The following is a 20,753-nucleotide window of genomic DNA, read 5'->3' as shown; positions in this document are numbered from 1 at the left end:
CATACTTTGCGATAGAAAATAATTTTTAAATAATACAAAAATAAAAATAAAGTAATATTTTTGTAGACAAAATTCGAAGCTTGCTAAAATGAACGCTTACTCACAGATCCGTGACGCTAACCACTAAACCAGAAAGGCATGATGAGTAGACTTCGATTTGTGCATCTTACAAGGCAGGGTACTCCGATGTAACACACCGATTGTGATAAGATTGAACAACGATAGAGAACATCGAAAAAGAAGTGACACGTGTATATATATATATATACAGACTGTTCCATAATTCGTGTTATTTTCTACAGCGCTAGGAGAAGATGAAGTTTATACACTATTAATGTAAAATTTGGCACTCTTATTGAGAAATATCTGAATTTTTTGAATTTGTAAAGAAAATAAGAGAAAATTGCTGTTTAGCCCCCCTTTTAGGGGTGTAAACACGAAAGTTCATTTTCCTTATGGGAGATTCAATGTTAAATTTTAGAAGCAGTTTTCTCCAATAATTATTCGTGAAGATTTTGGAGCAAATGAGTTGTATTTGTTACAAAATGCAAAAACACTCATTCACAAAGCTAGTAAAGCCGTCTCAAACATTATTTTGCGAAGGTTCCCCTTTTGGGGGGCAAGGGGCGTAAAAAGGTGGTGGGTGATATGTTACCAATATCCCAAAATTTATTTTCGGAATGCCAGTAAGCGTGAGATTAATCACAAATGTCACAGAATTAATGCTCCAATGTTCTTACATGTGAGAGAGACTGATAGTGGGGCTACAGTCCCCTTTCAAAAATAAAAAAAATCACCATAAATATCCTTAGTAGGGACATGCGAGAAGAAGGTATTTTTTTTAATTAATGTAAAATTAAGCGTCATTGTATCAAAAGAGTATGCCATTTTTCAAATCTGGAATGTTATTTTGATAACGCACCGCCTTAGGGGGGCACAGGGGGCGAAGCACTCAATTATGGATCTTTATAAAAATTCAAAATTTTGTTCCGGAAATGCCAGTGAGCGTCAGAATTTCCACCACTGTCACAGGATTAATATTCTAATTCTCCTTGAATGTGCGAGTGACTTATATGGGGCTATAGCCCCCTCTCAAAAAATCACCATAAATATCCTTCGTAGTGACATACGAAAAGAAGGTACTTTTTGTCAATTAATGTGTAATTTGGCGTCGTTGTATCAAAAGAGTATGCGTTTTTCACATCTGAAATGTTATTTTAGTAACCACTGCCTTAAGGGGGCACAGGGGGCGAAGCATTAGATGATAGACCTTTATAAAAATTCCAAATTTTGTTCTGGAAATGCCAGTGAGCATCAGATTAATCACAAATGTCACAGAATTAATATTCCGATGCTCTTTGCATGTGTCAGTGACTGATATGTGGCTACAGTATCCCTTCCAAAAATCATATTAAAAATTTACCATAAATATCCTTAGCAGGAACATACCGGAAGAAACAATTTTTTTGAAAATCAATTAAGTTAAATTTGGTGTTATTGTGCTTGAAAGGTATGTGTCTTTTAATATGGGATGTTACTTTGGTACCGCAACGCCTTAGGGGGCACAGGGGGCGAAACATAAAATGATGGATGTTTATAAAAATTCCAAATTTTATTCTGGAAATGCCAGTGAGGATCAGATTAATCATAAATTTCGCAGAATTAATATTCCGATGTATTTTGCATGTGCCAGTGATTGATATGGGGCTACAGCCCTCTTCCAAAAAATCACATAAAAAATTAGCCGTCAATATTTTAGCAGGGACATCCGAGAAAACATTATTTCTTGTCAAATTAATGTAAAATAATTTATCTTAGTAAAAAGGTACGCGTCTTTGAAATATAGAATGTTATTTTGGTGACGCCGGATTAGAAGGGCACAGGGCGCGCAGCATAAGCATTTTAATCTTTATTTAAAAAATCCAAATTTTATTCTGGAAGTGTGAATGAGTATCAGATTAATCACAAATGACACAGATTTAAGATTCCGATGCTCCTTGCATGTGCCAGTGATTGATGTCGGGCTACAGCCCCCTTCCACAAATCACGATAAATATCCTTAACAGGGACACACCGGAAGAAGCTATTTTTTTAAATCAAGTAATGTGAAATTTGGCGCTGGCATTGTTTTTTTTAATTCGGTATAATTTTGATAACGCACCACCTTTAGCGGCAAAGGGGGCAAAACATAAGATTGTGGATCTTTATGAAGATTCCAAATTTTATTTTGAAAGTGCTAGTGAGCGTGAGATTAGTCACAAATGTCACAGAATTAATATCCCGATGCTCTTTGCATGTTCCAGTGACTTATATGGGCTACAGCCCCCTTCCAAAAATCACAAAAATTCACAATAAATATGTCATAATTAATATGTACGTTGTCATTATTGCAATATATATACAATAAACATGGAAATTACTGTAAATGAATAACTTCTGTCAGTGTAACTGATTATGCATATAGCTTTGTTGTTATGGTGTCACTGGAATATAATCAAAGAATTTTATATTTTTAAAAATATATTAGGGCTCTTTTTATAGCAGAAAATCTCACACACAAATCACCTACGTATTTTCTACACACTTAAGCAGAACCATCTCGAAATAGAACACAAAATGACAATGGAAAACGTAGCAGGAAAAAAAAACTTAATGAAAAGCAAGATCTTAAAAATTAAAAGTGAGCTTTAAGTTTCAATATTGTTTGCTTTATTCGTAAAAAGAAAAAGCATGTATTTTCATTACTTCTTACACAATAACCGTATTATCCAACTTTCCATTTAACAACTTACTCGTATGTACTGCAGACGTAATACACACGGACACACGGTTGTAATAGAAACAAATGTTTCCCGAGGAATAAGAATCAGTTGCTGGAAATTATTCTTTGTTGAAAACTATTCTTCTTTGCTCTACTATCACTAATTGTTTAAAAAGATCATTAACCTAAGTGTAAAACCCATAAAATCAACTTACTTTTATTCGGCATGCCCTCCTGAACGAGCAAGACATAAATTAATGCGGTTTACTAAAGAAACTGTGAACACCTTCTCCAACATATCTGGAGTGATCATCTCTATACTGTGGACAATCCTCTGTTTCAAGTCCTCTACACTGTTACATGATTTTCGGTAGACAATTTGTTTTAGGAATCCCCACAAGAAAAAAAATCGCATGGTGTAAGATCCGGACTTCTTGGTGGCCATTCGACACTTGACCCCATAGAAATAATCCGTTCCCAAAATTTCTCTCTCAAAAGATTTATAGTCGTATTTGAGCGATGCGCTGGCGCTCCATCTTCCATAAACCATAATTCATCACTTTCTCCTAAATTTAAACGATCAAGTTCAGCAAATACTTTTTCTCTTAGTAGCTTTTGGTATGATGACGTTGTTACATTTTCATCAAAAAAGAAAGGTCCTATCACCTCAGTCGCAGTTATACCACACCAAACCATTATTCCTCTTTTGCCCATTGACACTTCTGATCTCGCGTTCGGCTGTATCGATGACCAATATCTTGCATGTGATGAGGACACAGAACCATTTAAGAAGAATTTTGCTTCATCGGAAAACATCACTTGAAATAACAACATAGGGTTTTCATTTAACTTCTCGATAAACCAGTTACAGAAATAAACACAATCACCATAATCACTTGCACACAATTCAGAAACCATTCGGACCTTGTATGGTTTTACCTTCAAGTTTCTTAAAATTCTTTGTATCGTAATTTTCTTAATATTTAAGTCTAAGCTTCGACGAGCAAGGGATTTCCGCGGTGAACTAGTAACAGATACTAGTTCACCTGTATCTGTTACTAGTCCTTACACCTGTCTTTTTGTTTCATTTGTAGATACGCTTGGAGATCTTCCTGCACTTTTTTTAGATGCAAGATGGGCAGTGTGAAAACAATTGCTGCGGAACTGTTTGTACAAACGGTGAATTTGCATATCGTGTACTTTTAATCTGAGTTATTTAACTATATGGGATCTTGTTGCTCTTGCAGATTTTTCTGATAAAATGTACCATTCAATTACATTAGCACGCTGATCCAGAGTTAAAGACTGCATGATCGAAGGACACTACAGTGTGAATGCACTCTTAAAGTATACTGGAAACGACAAGTAATTATCAAATGATTAAGCCAGTCTATCCCCGAGATTCACCTACTATGTAATGTCCATTTCCGAAGAAGTCAATCTAACCCAGGTGTTGATTACAGACACGAAATCCTATTGAACTGTCAACACGTTAACTCGTAAATCGTTGGTGTATTGCGATAAGAAAAGGTCTGAAACTGTTGTCAGCACACATGAACAAGAAGTTGAGTCAGGAATTAGAGGGTGTTTTATAAACAAAAGTTTGTTGACATTGCTTAAAATCACCTTACAGTGGGACGCCAACAAATGATTCGGACGTGTTCCAGTGCTTCTTAAACACACATCTCTTAGCATGCATTCTGAATAGGCCAGAGAGAAGCATGGAAGATAATAAAACAAAGTGGTGTGGTTTTTTAAATGATTTTGGGACCGGGAAGGGGGAATTGAATTACTAAAGTGGTCGCTGGCACATGGAGATAGCTTCTAAGCATTAATTTTGGTATATTTCCAAATATTTTGACGCTCACGGGAAATAACGAAAAGTTTGAATTTTTCTTACTGCCTATCTTCCCCAATTTGCAGGTTTGGCGTAATAAAACTAGAAACGCATGTACCATCATAGATGAAAGAGGAGGAAGAAAAGGAATGATATCGTATTTTCTACCTAAAACTGCTAATTTACAGCAAAATTCGAATAAATATAGAGCAAACTGCTTTCCGCATTTTACATTGAAACTCCAGTTAGGCCAATCAAATTTTGAGTTGACGCCACTAAAAGAGATCAACACATGACCATTATCATATTGTCGCTTTAGCTCTTTTTCTAAATAACATTTTTCGACAATAGTGCCAAATTTCACTTTAATAATGGAAAATATTTACCTTCTGCCAGTAGGTCCTTGCGTATAAGGACATTCATCATGAATTTGTATTGTTTTATGAAAGGGGATTGTAGCCTAATATCAGTCACTGGTACAGTCCGCAGCAAAAAACCTGCAACATGAGCATATATGCTTATTGTGATACGACGAAGTCTTTTGCTCCAAAATAAGTGTACAGGGGAGGACGCCAAGGTTTCTCCTGGCGTGATTCATGCCACTTAGATGTCATGTTGATTCCTTGTGATGTTAGTCGTAGTTTCACAATGAACTTACATGCTCATGTTGCAGGTTCTTTGCTGCGGATTGTACATGGAAATAGCATAGGAGCATTAATTCTGTGCGCCTTGCAATTAATTTCATGCTCATTGGCATTACCAAAATAAAATTTGGAATTTTTATACTTCGGCCCCTGTGCCCTCCAAAGCCAAAAATTACCAACCGCGCCCTTTGTCCGCTGTTACCAAAATAATATTCCGGATTTGGAAAATGCATAACTTTTTATTACAATAACGCCAAATTTGACATTAATCGACCGACAGAGAAAAAGCTTCTTCTGGTATGTCTCTGTTAAGGATATTTATCGTGATTTTTGGTGATTTGTGGAAGGTGGCTGTAGCACCACATCAATCACTGACACATGCAAGGAGCATCGGAATATTAATTCTGTGTCATTTGTGATTAATCTAATACTCATTCACACTTCCAGAATAAAATTTGGAATTTTTATAAACATCCATCATCAGTACTTCGCCGCCTGTGCACTCCTCAGGCGGTGCGTTATCAAAATAACATTCCAGATTTGAAAAACGCATACTCTTTTGATACAATGACGCCTAATTTTACATTAATTAAAAAATACCTTCTTCTCGTATGTCCCTACTAAGGATATTTATGGTGATTTTTTATTTTTGAAAGGGGGCTATAGCCCCATATAAGTCAGTGGTACATGCAAGGAGCATTAGAATATTAATTCTGTGACAGTGGTGAAATTCTCACGCTCACTGGCATTTCCGGAACAAAATTTTGAATTTTTATAAAGATCCATCATCGAGTACTTCGCCCCCTGTGCCCCCCTAAGGCGGTGCGTTATCAAAATAACATTCCAGATTTGAAAAACGCATACTCATTTGATACAATGACGCCAAATTTCACATGAATTAACAAAAATACATTCTTCCCGTATGTCCCTACTAAGGATATTTATGGTGATTTTTTTTATTTTTGAAAGGGGGCTGTAGCCCCACTATCAGTCACTCTTACATGTAAGAACATTGGAGCATTAATTCTGTGACATTTGTGATTAATCTCACGCTTACTGGCATTCCGAAAATAAATTTTGGGATATTGGTAACATATCACCCACCACCTTTTTACGCCCCTTGCCCCCCAAAAGGGGAACCTTCGCAAAATAATGTTTGAGACGGCTTTACTAGCTTTGTGAATGAGTGTTTTTGCATTTTGTAACAAGACAACTCATTTGCTCCAAAATCTTCACGAATAATTATTGGAGAAAACTGCTTCTAAAATTTAACATTGAATCTCCCATTAGGAAAATGAACTTTCGTGTTTACACCCCTAAAAGGGGGGCTAAACAGCAATTTTCTCTTATTTTCTTTACAAATTCGAAAAATTCAGATATTTCTCAATAAGAGTGCCAAATTTTACATTAATAGTGTATAAACTTCATCTTCTCCTAGCGCTGTAGAAAATAACACGAATTATGGAACAGTCTGTATATATATATATATATATATATATATATATATATATATATAGGCCAACAAGCGCATTGAAAGGGCCAAATAGGGACATAAAAATGGGGTCAAAATGAGATTATGTTGAATATAACGAGAACGTAGGGCCGCGGTGGCTCAGTGGTAGAGCGTTCACCTCTGGTGCTTGGGGTCCCGGGTTCGATCCCAGCCCCCGCCAGGTGAACTTTGTGGTGGACAACACCGTGTGCATGGGTTTTCTCGGCGTTCTCCCGTTTCCTCCCACTTTTTACTCATCATCACCGTCTCCTTTAGTCTAATCGGCATAACCGTGGGACGTAAAACTCAGAGATTTCATTTTATATAACGAGAACGAAAAGACAGATCGAAAAAAGGTTAAATGTAAGAAATACGACCCATAGTTGACGCAAGGCAATGAGATGCAGAATACACCCATGCTGCGAAGAAAGCAGAACATCCGGAAATGGACCAATCACGTGTACAACATTGTCACAATGTGTTACGGAAATGAGCGAAAAGGGTGGTAAGGAACAAAAAGAAAGGAGAAACGAAGACAGAGAATACGCGTTTTTGCTTTGGTGCATAGGCTACATTGCCCACATGCGAAAGAAATGCAAATTCATCTCAATGCACGAATATGGGAAGACAAGCAGGAAGGATGCAAACGCCGTTCGTATAGACAGCCAGCGAGACAGTACTGTGCAGTGGGTTGCATATATCGCGTAATGGGAACAAAAATGCATAGCACAGTAGGATGTAGCAGGTGATTCACATACGTAAAATAAACAGCAACAGTAATATCAGTACAGTATAACAGTAATACTAAATTGTTTGTTTTTGTGTTACTATTGCCTGTACACATTTTAGTTTTCAACATCCATCTCATCGTTTTCCCATTACGCGATTTATGCAACCCACTGCACAGTACTGTCTCGCGAGCTGTCTATACGAACGGCGTTTGCATCCTTCCTGCATGTTCTCTCTTCTTCATGCATTGAAATGAATCTTCGTCTCTTTCGCATGTGGGCGACGTATTCACCCAAAACAAAAACATGTATTTTCCGTTTCTCTTCTTTTCCTGCTCTCTTTTTCTTCTCTTTCTCCTCCTTACCACTCTTTTCGCTCATTTCCGTAATACATTGCGACAGTGTTGTATACGTGATTGGTCCATTTCCGGATGTTCTGCTTTCTTTGCATGGGTGCGTTCTATCTCATTGCCTTGCGTCGACTATGGGTAGTATTTCGTACATTTTCCGATATCTCTTCTCGTTCTCGCTATATTCCACATAACCTCATTTTTATGTCCCTATGTGACCCTTTCAGTGTTCTTGTTGGCCGATATTAAAAAAATACATGTCGCTTCTTTTTCGATGTTCTCTATGTCTGTACAATCTTATCAAACACCTGGGTACCTTGCTTTGTTAGTATCATGAGATCCTGCCTACTGCAGTCTTCAATCATGTACTACCCAATATGCCACTGTTTGACATACTGATCTTTTATTGTTAAAACTGACTGTAATAATTATCGAGGAATTGCTCTCCTGTCAACGTCCTATAAAATCCTTTGAAATATTCTATTAGCAAGATTGACCCCATACGCAGATGAAATTATTGGAGATTATCAGTGCGGATTTAGACGAAATCGATCAACTGTCGACCAAATATTTACCATTCGCCAAATACTCGAAAAGAAGTGCGATACAGTACCCCGGTACATCAATTATTTATTGATTTTAGAAAGGCTTACGACTCGGTTAGGAGAGAAAAATTATACAACGTTCTTATAGAACTTGGAATACCGAGAAAGCTAATTAGATTAATTAAGATATGTTTAAATGAATCCCAAAGTAAAGTCCGGGTAGGAAAATTTTTGCCCACGAGCTTTCACGTCGAAAATAACCTGAAACAAGGAGATGCGTTGTCGCCATTATTATTCAACTTTGTTCTGAAATACGCTATAAGGAAAATCAAAGATAGCAACCAGGGCCTAGAGTTGAACCCAGGTTATGGCATATGCTGATGATGTAAATTTAAAAGGGGATGACAGGAGAACAATAGAAAGAAATGCAGAGATCTTATTAAACACTTGCAGGGATATGGGTTTAGAAGTAAATGCATGGAAGTGCGTCGGGACCGTAATACGGCAAGTTATGGATGCGTTAAAATATTAAATAATACTTTTGATAAAGTGGATACTTTCAAATATCTAGGATCAATATTAACAGACGAAAACCATATTCACGGAGAAATTAAATGTCGACTAAAAGCAAGGAATTCGTGTTATTTTTCAGTTCAAAATCTCTTGTTGTCGTGAATTCTGTCGAAGAATTTGAAGCTTAAAATATATAAAACGATAATTATGCCTGTTGTTCTGTATAGTTGCAAAACACGGTCGCTTACTCTGAGGAAAGAACATAGACTGAAAGTATTTGAGAACAAGATCCTGAGATGAATATTCGGACCCAAGAGAAACGGGAATGGGGAATGGCGGAAACGTCATAGTGGCGAACTACATAATTTATACGGTTTACCAAACATTGTTAAGGTCATCAAGTCAGGAAGGCTCAGGTGGGCAGGCCATGTAGCTAGGATGGAAGAAATTAGAAACGCTTTCAAAGTCTTAACTGGAAGACCAATCGGAAAACGACCATTAGGAAGACCTAGGCGCAGATGGGAGTACAATATTAAGATGGATCTCGCAGAGATAGGAATACAAAGTAGAAACTGGATCCAGTTTGCTAAGGATAGAAGTCAATGGAGAGCTTTTGTGAACGCGGCATTGAACTTCCGGGTTCCATAAGCCATAGTTAGTCAGTTAGTTAGTTATCTTCTATTATCATTATGTATGACCGTTTTATATATACAAATTATAGTTACTTGGCGTCCATGTCCAGATGGTCATTTTGTCTTGTAGACTCTCCAAGACATTTACGCGTGTTACTCTGTACCAGAATGAAGTAAAATAGATTTCCCTGTAAGCACAGACGGAAGATTTTTTTTTTTTTTTTTAAACAGTCTCGGAAAGTCAGTCTAGGTTTTTGTGCCTAGAAGTCTACAATGACTAAAATTTTATTGCAAATAACAGGAAACATACTTTTAAACTCTGAGCTCTTAACAACTATAATAATTGTATGTCTTTGAAATATTCTTTATTTGTAATACAACTTAATACTTATTGCATCTTTATTTGCACTTTTAATTTTTGACTGTCAGTGCTTTACAAATTAACGCCGACTATATTGTCAGATACTTTTTGTTCATCTATGTTAAAGCTAATTACTACTTTTCTCATTTTCTACATTATAGTGTTAAAAAGATTCTGTCGTATATGGCAAAGTGCTGTATTTTATCTATTTCTGCTCTCAGTTGTGAGCACGTAAATGAAGTATATCATATTATTTCCAACTGAAAAGATGTAATGAGTTAAAATTTAATTTCGGTGGTGACCATTCCGCCGTTCTTTCTTTCAAGGTAACATTTTAACACATTGATTAATTAAAAGAATTGTAGCAAGCTGCATCTACCACTAGATACTGCCTGCATTTATGTCTTTCTCGTTCAGGATAACTCTTCGTAAAAGTTACCCGATTTTAATGCAGCCTTCATAAGGGACGAGAATTCACACTAAGTTGCAAGTTTGCGTATACTTACAACTAAAAATTCCAATATAAAGTACGTTAAAATGAATCAGTTCTATTCTTTTTGAAGAGGGCTTTCTAACCATCTCTATTGGTTGCAATTGAAATCGGTCAAAAATAAGCGAGTAAAAGGGATACATTTCTCTAAAATTCGAGGTTTCCTTATTTAAGTGGAATAAATTATTTTCGTGGATAACTTTCGCCAAAATTAGTCGATTTTGATGCAATATGGCGGATATTTTCTTTGTGGCTTCCCCATGTTCTCCATTGCATGAAGTTCAAACCAGTCAAGAATGAGGGGTTAAATTTATCTCCTATTCTCAAATATTTTTTAAAAGAAGTTCCACTATAACTTAAGATTTTTGTGTATATGTTCTGTAAGCGGTATCTGAAATCCCCAATACTTTGGATTAATATCAGCAAAGAGTAAATAATAAACTTGCTCCAATAAAAGATGAGATAAAAAAAGAGAAAAAAAAAAACGTTCACATACTTCTACATGTGCATAGCATAAGCAATATGTTTCGACATGTTAAACATGACACTCCGTAGCGTATTATGAACAGAAAACCTGGTAGTGGAATCCAATATCGATCGTAACTTCATAGCATGTCTAGTGTTCTGGGTGAGTAATGCATAAATAATCAACTGTCGGCCTGATAATGTAACGATGTAAATCAGACGTCAAACTGCATACCATTCAATCATTAATATAGAATATCTGTAAACCATTACGTTGGTAGCTGGTTATCTTGAGAATACGGTGCAAACATGACCCAATAAGATGAGTACGCCATATCAACGGACTTTTGTAAGATTAAAAAGAAATAAGCTGAATATGTGGTTTGTAATGAATCCATATTTAAATAAACAGACAATACTTCTACTGCATTATTGGATTAGTAGTACTTTACATATGCTAGTGAATAAAGTAGAATTGCTCTCGGCTAGAACATTCAAATGATTAGAAGGACCAAATTTTGTAATGTTAGATCTCTGCACAGTTATTTCTAATGAAGATTAGGATATTAAAGAGACCTTGTACAGAAAAGTTTGGGTGGTATTTGCTTAAGATTGTATCTTTTTATATTGAATTTTTTTGTATGAGAGATCAATCTCCCGATCTTAAGTCTGGAAGTTCAAATGGAAATAATTGCTTTTCGAATGTGTGCCCACAATTTCCATCTTAAGTAATGATATGTTTAATTTCTGATGAATGCTTTAGGATACATGTCCTTCTATCACGAATTTTTGTAATTTACTCCTACGGTTTCAGTGTTTTGTGACTTTTTTTTTTTTTTTTTTTTTTTTCTGACATCGGAAAATTGCTGAACTGGAAGCGTAGTAAAGTTTCCTCCTTTCCAATGGAACCTTTCTGGGAAAAAATTAGAAAACTTACTTCTCAAAGCTATATAAAACTCACGGAAAAGATGTGGTGTACAGTTCATAAGTATTTCTGATTTTAAATCTTTATCTTTCCTTTAAGTAAAATTGAAACGATGTTCCAGATAAACTGTTGATCGCTTCCCATAACTGAAAAGAGAATGTCTTCTTGGAAATGCGAAGTTGAAGTGTTAAGCATTGAATTTAAAACTCTGTCAAGGTCCAGGTAACTAGAAATCCATTTAACTTTTTACATACAAGATGGACAGAGTTTTAAATTCAGTGCTTAACACTTCAACTTCGCATTTCCAAGGAGACGTTCTCTTTTCAGTAAACTGTAATTCAGTATTTTCACTGTAATTCAGAATTTAAGTTGAAATAATTTCATCAATAACACAATGTAAAAAACCCATAATATAATGGATCAGTTTTGCCCATAAAGTGAATGTATAAACAAATTTATAATGTCCATGAATAGGTGATAAGCATAAACGGCATCGAAGTTTACTGAATATTTTGCGTAAAATTGTTTTTGAAGTAGCTTTAAAACCACACTAGAAGATATAAAAGGAGAAGTCCTTGACGCAACATAATCCGATCTCGAAGATCATCTCCATGTAGGTTGAAATATCCAGTTGATGTAAGAAAACAGGTACAAGGTAAGCCACGTTTTGTTATGAATATGTACCCTATAGCTTCAACAAGTAGAGGAATCTTTACTTCCAGTTTAGCAGCTTGTAAATGTCACCGAAGAAATCGCCAGAGAACACTGAAACCGTGTGCGTCACTTACCAAATACAAAAATAGAAGATAAACCGGCTGTTGTTGATTATACTTCGTTGAAAGTAAGTGCTTTATAGCTCGCATAGTGTGTGCTCTGATTTTAGTGTCCACCAATTAATCCATCATTAACTTCCATTTTCAGTTGTTTCCATTACCTTACAAGGTAAGAGGGAGGAACATTGAAAAACGTACATTGTTTGACCTTCGAATTGTAATAATTAAACCCACACCTGAAATAAAGTAATATGTAAGATTGTTGGTTCATTATTATTGCATATAACGCTACTCATTGAATATTGAGAAGTGTTGTGTTCGCAACAAGTCAGTCTTCAGAAAATTATCATCATATCACTACAGCGCTTTTCAAATGAGAAGCTACATGAACTACTGATGGTACGCAATATTTAGCAGAGTGTTGCCTTATTTCGAATTCCCTTTTTCCTTCTTGCTCTTTATCTAGCGTTACGATAAATGAATTGGCAGTGTAAATGAGAAAGGTTTTGAGAATGGTTTTGTAGAGAAACATTTAGAAGTACTGCTTACCGTTAACTGACAAAACAGTGTAAATCCAGTCAGATGGAACAGAAAGCCCGCTCAAGGTCCCGTAACTTGCCATTTGAAACGAGCTCTATCAGTCAATCTTACTTGGTTGGAAATGCTGATGCCTTGTATGATAATTTTTGTGCTCAGGATTTTACAAAATGGATTTAGTTAAAATTCAGGTAGAAAACGTAAAACAACGATAGATGGTAAAAAAATTTAAAAATAATGAAATAGAATAGCATTGTTATTTTGTTGAATTATTCACTAACTGGTAGTTTTTGTTTTGTTTATTTACAGTTACCAGAAGACAGAATCTGCTCTCAAAGCTACAGCGGAGAAGACAACTACTTTGCTGGGAGGATTGGGCTCCAACCTGTCCTTGCGTATTGGTCAACTGAAGAACTCTGACTCTTTTAGATCTTTGGAGGAGAGAGTAGGCTCTGCATATGAAAATGTAAAGGTAGTCGTAAATCTGCCAATTTGCACTGTGGCTTTACCACAAATATACACTATTCAGATATTTCTTTTGTAAGAGATCGTTCAACAGTCTTACGTTTTGGTATTTAAAGTTGATTTAAAACATAAATGTATTTCTCATACGATTGACTACATTGTAATTTTCAGCTGCCGATGGTATTTAGAAATATTTCACAAGAAAGAATTATAGAAGGGTCGTTTTATTATGTCCGTTACTAATGATTTCGTCTCTGAGTGTAGGTGTTCCAACATGCACTTTGTGTACTAAGTGCTGTGCTTGCTTACTAGTGTATATTCTGTAGGTTTGGTAACATATGTACCAGTAAGGCCCTGGGTCATCGGTTGTACTTTCACGACTTTTGTCCTGGGCAGCAGGATATAAGTCTTGTCTGACCCTGAAGCAGCCGAAGTATCAGCTATACAGCATTTACTGCATAATTTTGCGGTAAATTAATAATGTTCGTTACTCGAGGTCAAACATTCAGGTGTTCGATACCCATTGTGACATTCCCCTTAATCAAGATGTTATGTCGTGACTGTTTCAAAACAATTTCATGTTTATTCGTCTTTCCATACAGAAAAGTGATATAGTGGTTTTGAACTCGGATTATACAGGGAGATTTAATAAAACGATATTTGGTCTCAGCGGTGTCCGTCATACTATGCACGACAAATTTTATTGGCTCGCTCGATTTATTCTGACGATTCCTCATAAGAAAATCATGTAGCTTTTCCTTACTGTAATTTTTCTCACTTTTATAATTTGACAGACTTAGTAATTATATCTCACTCTAATGCTTTAACACACACACGCGTACAACAAGGGCAAAAGAAAATGTTCTGTACTTGAAACATATATAAATACACATCTTAGTCCGTTCTACACTGAAACAACACAACAAAAGATACACAAAGAGCAGCAACAAAAAGGAAAATGAAGTATGTACCATATTTACAAACACATTAATTTTATTGTGAAATGGAAATGTAGTGATTAGTATTTGCTAGAATTATATTAACAGCCTGATATACTCTCCATGTGTATGACAATATTTTATCATCACCTGGTCTAGTAGGTCGCGGGTCTGACTGTTTTCGGGTCACGTCCGCGACCCGTTCAATCATTGATATATACTTCGAAGTAGAATACTTATGCTCCTTCATAAGCGGAGTAAATACGTAGAACTATATTATCCGAAACAAAACAACAATATAACAAATTTCATAGCCTGTCTATAATTGGGATGCTAATTCCTAAGAGAACAAACGTAAAGTTTGATGAAACATTGTCAACTTATAATTTAAATATAGTAAATGTTGGACAGTTACACAATTTACCAGGCCTTATGGCAATGCGGACACGAATCAGAGAAAGGTATTGAGTAACAGCGACCTAAATCTAAGCCAAGTTTATTCATTCAAATATTACCAGCTAGCATACTGTGTCTGATTTGTTGAAAATTCAAAATCACTACAAGAGATCCCACTTTGCCCATAAAAAGTAGGAGTGTCTAGAGTACGTTTGTTTTATATTGGCACACTTCCTACCAGTGGATTTGGTAGGCCTTTTAAAGTAATTTCTGCTAGCACTCACGTGAACGTTTTAATCCAATAGACATCTTATTGGTTTTGTCGTGTAGGTGACGTTAGTTGTCAGCCAGCCCATCAAATGAGGTCATTGCTGTTTGGCGGGTATTTGAAGTGCTTAGTTGCCACACGTCAACAAGTGTGTGATTTGTGAGTGGTGTGGCGTTTTGCTGTTTCCTAGCGTATTGTAACTGTCAACTTAACCGTAGCGTTGCAACAATGTGTTGCAGGCAGATCCATCTTTTAGGTGGGAAGCGTGCCAAGAAAAAACAAACGTACTCTAGAATAAGTAGCTAGAGTGAATATATCGCTCTAGTTTTTAATAAATTAATCCGTTAACATCTTAACGGGTAACGATAGCTATCTACAGTACAGTTAACGAAACATGCCCTCTGACAGATAGCTGCAGGTGTTGTAAACGAAGCCCGGCAGTTGTGGTATTGAATATTTTGTCAATAATTGTTTCTGTTATGACATAGTAGTGTCTGTTTAATAGTTGTCTTAGTATATGCGAAGTGCTTTTCCGTATTACTGATAACTGTTGAGTCTGAACAGTTCGTGAGTGCTGTGTTTACGAAAGAAAGATAAATATGACGACCGAAAATGCTGGAACAACGACGAATAAGTTAAGTGGTTCAACGTATGTCACAGAAAATGACACACAACACACGGTGCTATTTCGAAGGTGAGAAAGGAAATAAAGATCTCCTTTTTGCCGTAGAACGTGTGTTCAAGCGCACTTTTGAATGTTTTGATACTCAGTGAAAGAAATTTGGTTCACTGCAGAAAAATTCGGAGACATAACGAAATGAATGTGTCCGATACGCAAAAGAATGCCAGGATAACTTTATCTTGAAAACAAAAATTGTCATATTGTTTGTTAATATTGAGATATTTACATAATAAAATGTGGTGGGATTCATAATTCTACTTGCTGCATTGAATTCTTTGCTTCTTGCCTTTTATATAGATGAGGTTCTCAGTTTCGGGAAACACTGAAGTTGAAACATTCATTTTGTTCAGCCCTCTATTGTAGCTGAACATCAACCGACACCTTTGGGTGTAGATTCGCATGACCAGCAAACACATAAAGAGATAATAAATTGCGTTATTTTTTCCTTCTTTCTTACTTTTATAATATTAACTCGTGCGTCTGTAAGTGTGCCCCAGAAGGAAAGTGCTTCTAATCCCTGAAGAAAATAAAAGGCGTCCATCTGTCGAGTAAATCCTTCTCAACTGAACCATCAAATAAGTGTCTTAAAATTTAATAGCATCCATCTTTCGTAACTTGGGAATAGATATAAAAGGCAATAAATAGTATTATCGTCTCCTAAATATTTGAACAAGTCACTTTCAGTAGGCAAGTCTTTCCTTTGTATCCTTTGGGTTCATTGACCTTCTCAGAAACATAATTGCAATATATTGCGAAGGTTTTCAACAAGTGAGAGAGATTTTTACGTTAGCACTTCAAATGTGCAACATACAGAGGTGAATTTAACAGTTAGCGATATAAGAGTAAAGTTGTTTCGATTAGGTTAAGTTCTAAGATACAAACGGCCAACTTACAAATTAATAATAATCCATTTCCGATGGAAAAATGCAGTCAACATAAATAAGGTTAAATTAATTGGTTCAGCTGTATGTTCGATCACTGACATAGACATTAATTTGAATTTAAGATGAATACGTGCGGACAAAGAATTGAAAAGAGTAGAAAACAGGAAAAGTACAGGGAAGTGAACAGAAATGACAGTAGAAAATAAGAAAGAAGCTAATCACCGAGTGGACGAGGGGTAGATCATTTAGCTTAGACGTTGAAGTGAAAAATAAATTAGCAAGAATGATTTAAGGATTTACGAAACTTCGAGATGCAAGAGTCTCATATCCCATGTTAACAAAAATTATGCTTTGAATATTAAACAACTGAAATTAAGAATAAATGAAAGTTAGAAAGAAAGAGTTTGGGTTTAGGAGCGTAGCCCGTAAGAGATGCTTATTGGCTTATTACCAGTAATGGGTGAGAGATTTACAGAAGAAAGATAAGTGTAGTTACACAGAATATTTATTGATATTTTATAAAACTTTCGACCGAGTTAACAAAGTGAGTTTTAAATAAGGTTCGGTTTGAATGAGAGAATCAAAGGAACAGTTCGATATAAACCAGCACATAAGAGATCTAATAGAAGAAATTAAGATATGAATCAACAACTAAGAGTTAAAGTAGAAGAAAAAACCAAGATGTGAACCAAAATATAAGAGTTGAAATATAAGAAAAAAAATAAGATATGAACCGACACAAAGGGCAGTTTCATGGAAAGAGAAGTTGGAAAGGGTTGTTGCTCCTTACCATCGTTATTTAATATCTGTCTTGAAGAGAGAGAAAGAAGAGTTGACCATAGAGAAAATGGTATTTCGGTAACAGATCGGGTAGATATATACGTTTCCGGATATGACATTTGCTATACGCTCAGAACGGAAAATTAACGTGTTATTAGAGAACTTGAGGAAAAGTTGCGGAGAATATGAGATAAAAATAACTGAACAAAGAGTTAACCGTCTGTATCAGATATAAGAGTAGGACAGGTGGAAGCAGAAAAGATTACTAACTTTCCATACTTAGATAGTAGAGATGGCCAATTCCGGAATTCTTACTTTTCCGGAATCGGGAAAGTGGAATCTGAAAAATCCAGATTTCAGAAAATTACGTAATTTAAAAAAAAATCCAATTTCGGAAAAAAATCCAGATTTTTCCGAATTCTGGAATTTCCTAAATTCCGGATTTTTCGAATTCCGAATTTTTTCCGAAATCCGGAGAGTGAAATGTCCGTTTCTGGAAAATTTTGGCCATCCCTACTAAATACTATGCGAACGTGAAATAATGGAAAGAATGACTGGCGAGAGAAATACTTAGGAAGAAGAAAAGTGTTCAATGGGTCTAAAGAAAAAAAAAATGTTAAGTGTGAAGTACTGTATTTTACGGAGCAAAACATGGACACTAGGCAAAAGCAACGAAGAACGGCTAGTTTCTTTCGATTGTTATTTGTTTATTTATACATATCTCTAGACATTACCGGCATCTATTGCCTTAAGCCCGTCACGTATGAGGAATGGCTTCCCTCGGCGAGCACACTATCCGGGAAAGTAGGAAAGGAAGAAAGGTGCTTGGGACGTATAAGTTAGGTATCAACCCGTTATTTGTCTGGTGCGAATGAAGAAAACCTAGGAAAAACCTCACTCAGAACGACTGGCCTGGAAAACCCCTTACTTCGACAGAGTGCTTTCCCCGGGAATCGAATCCGAGACTGCTCGCACCAAACGCGAGAGCGTTAGCCTCTTGAAATGCATGTGTGCGTATAAAGAAAATTAGCTGAATCGAACTAAAACTTACTGAATGCTAGGAATAGTGGAGAGAAATGGATGCAATTAGAAAGATAGTTCCCGACATTATCAGAGAAGAAACAGTACCTTGAGGAATGTGATAGAAGGAGAGAAAAACACAGTTGATGGACAATATGTAAACAGACTTTTGTATCAAGATAAAATGATAATAGTTTATGGATTGAGCTTCACAATCACCGTCAAAGAAGGCAAAATGCTTACGACTGTAACGTGCATTTATTTTCATTTATGCATTTATTTTTAAGAACTAATTTTTGGTTAGGCAAAATGACTTACTATGAGATATTTATTGCAGAAGAGTTAAAATCTTGCCATGGTTCAAATCAGGCTGTTTTATGAGGGGGGGGGGGAAGAGACTCTTCCAGATGGTATATAAGGGTGGTCCGTATTTTTCGACATGCAAGTACTTTTGAGACTCACCGTATAAAATGGTTCCATATCATACCAAAGTAATCCTTAAGAAAAATTAGCCCAGTTCAGTAACATTAAATGCTGGCTCAAGCGCCCTCAAGTTTTAAATTCGTTTACAATATTCAACATGAGACACAGATATCTTGTAAGTTTGGAAATGCGTACAATTATAAGCAAATAAACATATATTATGAAAATAATAACTATTAAATGATTAGAAGTTGGGTTGAAATAACGTCAAATGTGTGCTTGTAGTGAAAAGCTACCCCGAAATCATATGCACATGACTCCTTTAGTAAAAAAAAATTGGAATCAGATCAAAGATAGCGGGCTTTTAGATGGCTGCCATGATGATACTGTACATTAGTAGATGTAGTTCAGTCTCCATTACTCCTAGCCAAAATATGGTGTCACTCCCTCTAGCCGTTCCAAACATAGCAGGTATAACTTTGCCTTATTCTGTATACTGTAAATGCATTCAAGACGTGAGATCGCTTAGGGCACCATTTAGTATTATACAATTGAGCTAGTTTTTCTCGTGGATTACTTTGGTGAGATATATGAAACTATTTTAGGAAATGCGACTTAACAAAAAAATCTCGGAAGCAAAATTTAAGGACCGCTCTACTAAGCCAAACAAGACAATATGAAAAATAGGATAGATCATTTTCATCTGGTTTGTGTATAAATGTGACGCTATCTCAGACTTAGCTTTGACTTAAATACACATCCTTTCAGTTCTTACACAGTGAAACCTATGTTAATGAATATCTGTTAATAGTAGACACCTCCATGACAGTTTTATGTGTTTTTATGGGAGAGAAGCCCTCCCTTGTACGAACATTTTCAGATATGGACAGGAATTATTCTCAACTCGTACATATTTAGCACAGAAAAATGTGTCTCGCTCTCACTCTGTACCTTCTTCCTTTGTGCATCTTTCATTCTTCACCTGCTGTCACTTCAACACCTCTCGTGTGTATATCTTTTGCAGCTTGGTTCTTCTATCTTCTTGTCGGTCTGCCCTCTAGTTGCTTGTCTTTATTTTTAATTCTTCCGTGTTCCGTGGTATTCTGTCAGTCTCCATTCTTTTTAGGTGTCCAAACCATCGTAATCTGGATTATGTACAATACTGCATGGTAGACAACTATTGCAGACTTTTTCTAAAGAGTTTCAAAACGTCATAACTTACTAGTTTCGTATTCATTTTGGATATCTAATTATAATGTAGAATGTTCATATGGGTTACTTTTACCTTTGATACAACCAATAAGCGAATTAAGAGGTTTTTATATAGGGGATATGACTGGCACTTCATAAGAAAATTCTCATGCAATCATTGGATTTTGTATATTTATTTTACAAATGGGGGCATAGACTTCATCGTTCCTTCCAGTAATAAGAACACGAACTACAGTATTTGAATATTAGCCTATATTTACATACTATGATGGTTTAGATAAGTAACTTCGTTTGGTATGAAGAAAACAGTTTGAGTTTTTTTATGTACTTTATTATTCGATATTGTCCCCTCTAAGTTCAACACACTTGCTCCAGCATTTCTTCACCTTCGCGATTCCTTCGTGAAAATTAGTTTCTTCGAGGCTTCCAAAATACTCGTTTACTCCGTCCATGATTCCTCCATTCAAGATTTCGTCCTACCAGGAAAGTTTTGAGTTTTAGGAATAAATAGTAGTCGAGGGAGCGAGATCTGGTGAATATACAGGTTGCGGAAGTAAATAAAATCGGAGTCCAGCTAGGTTTTGCTCAGCGACACATCTTTTTCTGTATTCTGGAGTGAGTAAACGCAACAT

At 36.0% G+C, this 20,753-nt stretch overlaps 2 protein-coding genes across 7 annotated transcripts in view; one reads left to right on the top strand and one right to left on the bottom strand.

The window, feature by feature from the left end:
• Positions 1 to 20,753, top strand: part of LOC145683996 (tumor protein D54) — a 209,389-nt gene that overhangs the window by 179,675 nt on the left and 8,961 nt on the right. For 5 of the 6 annotated variants that reach the window (XM_081755773.1, XM_081755770.1, XM_081755771.1 and 2 more), the window contains one exon: positions 13,363 to 13,525. In XM_081755773.1, coding sequence (XP_081611899.1) covers positions 13,363 to 13,525 — 163 coding nt within the window. The remainder of the gene's footprint in view (positions 1 to 13,362; positions 13,526 to 20,753) is intronic. The other variant, XM_081755768.1, reaches the window with a different exon arrangement.
• LOC145683997 (uncharacterized) overlaps positions 12,540 to 20,753 on the bottom strand; it is a 108,095-nt gene continuing 99,881 nt past the window's right edge. The window contains exon 7 of the mRNA XM_081755775.1: positions 12,540 to 12,752. The gene's annotated coding sequence lies outside the window, so the exon portion shown is untranslated. The remainder of the gene's footprint in view (positions 12,753 to 20,753) is intronic.

This window comes from Thermobia domestica, chromosome 4 (genome assembly GCF_964235325.1).
Source record: "Thermobia domestica chromosome 4, izTheDome1.hap1.1, whole genome shotgun sequence".
Classification (NCBI taxonomy): domain Eukaryota; kingdom Metazoa; phylum Arthropoda; class Insecta; order Zygentoma; family Lepismatidae; genus Thermobia; species Thermobia domestica.
Note: the sequence above shows the minus strand (reverse complement) of the source record. Positions and strands in the feature narration are given on the sequence as shown.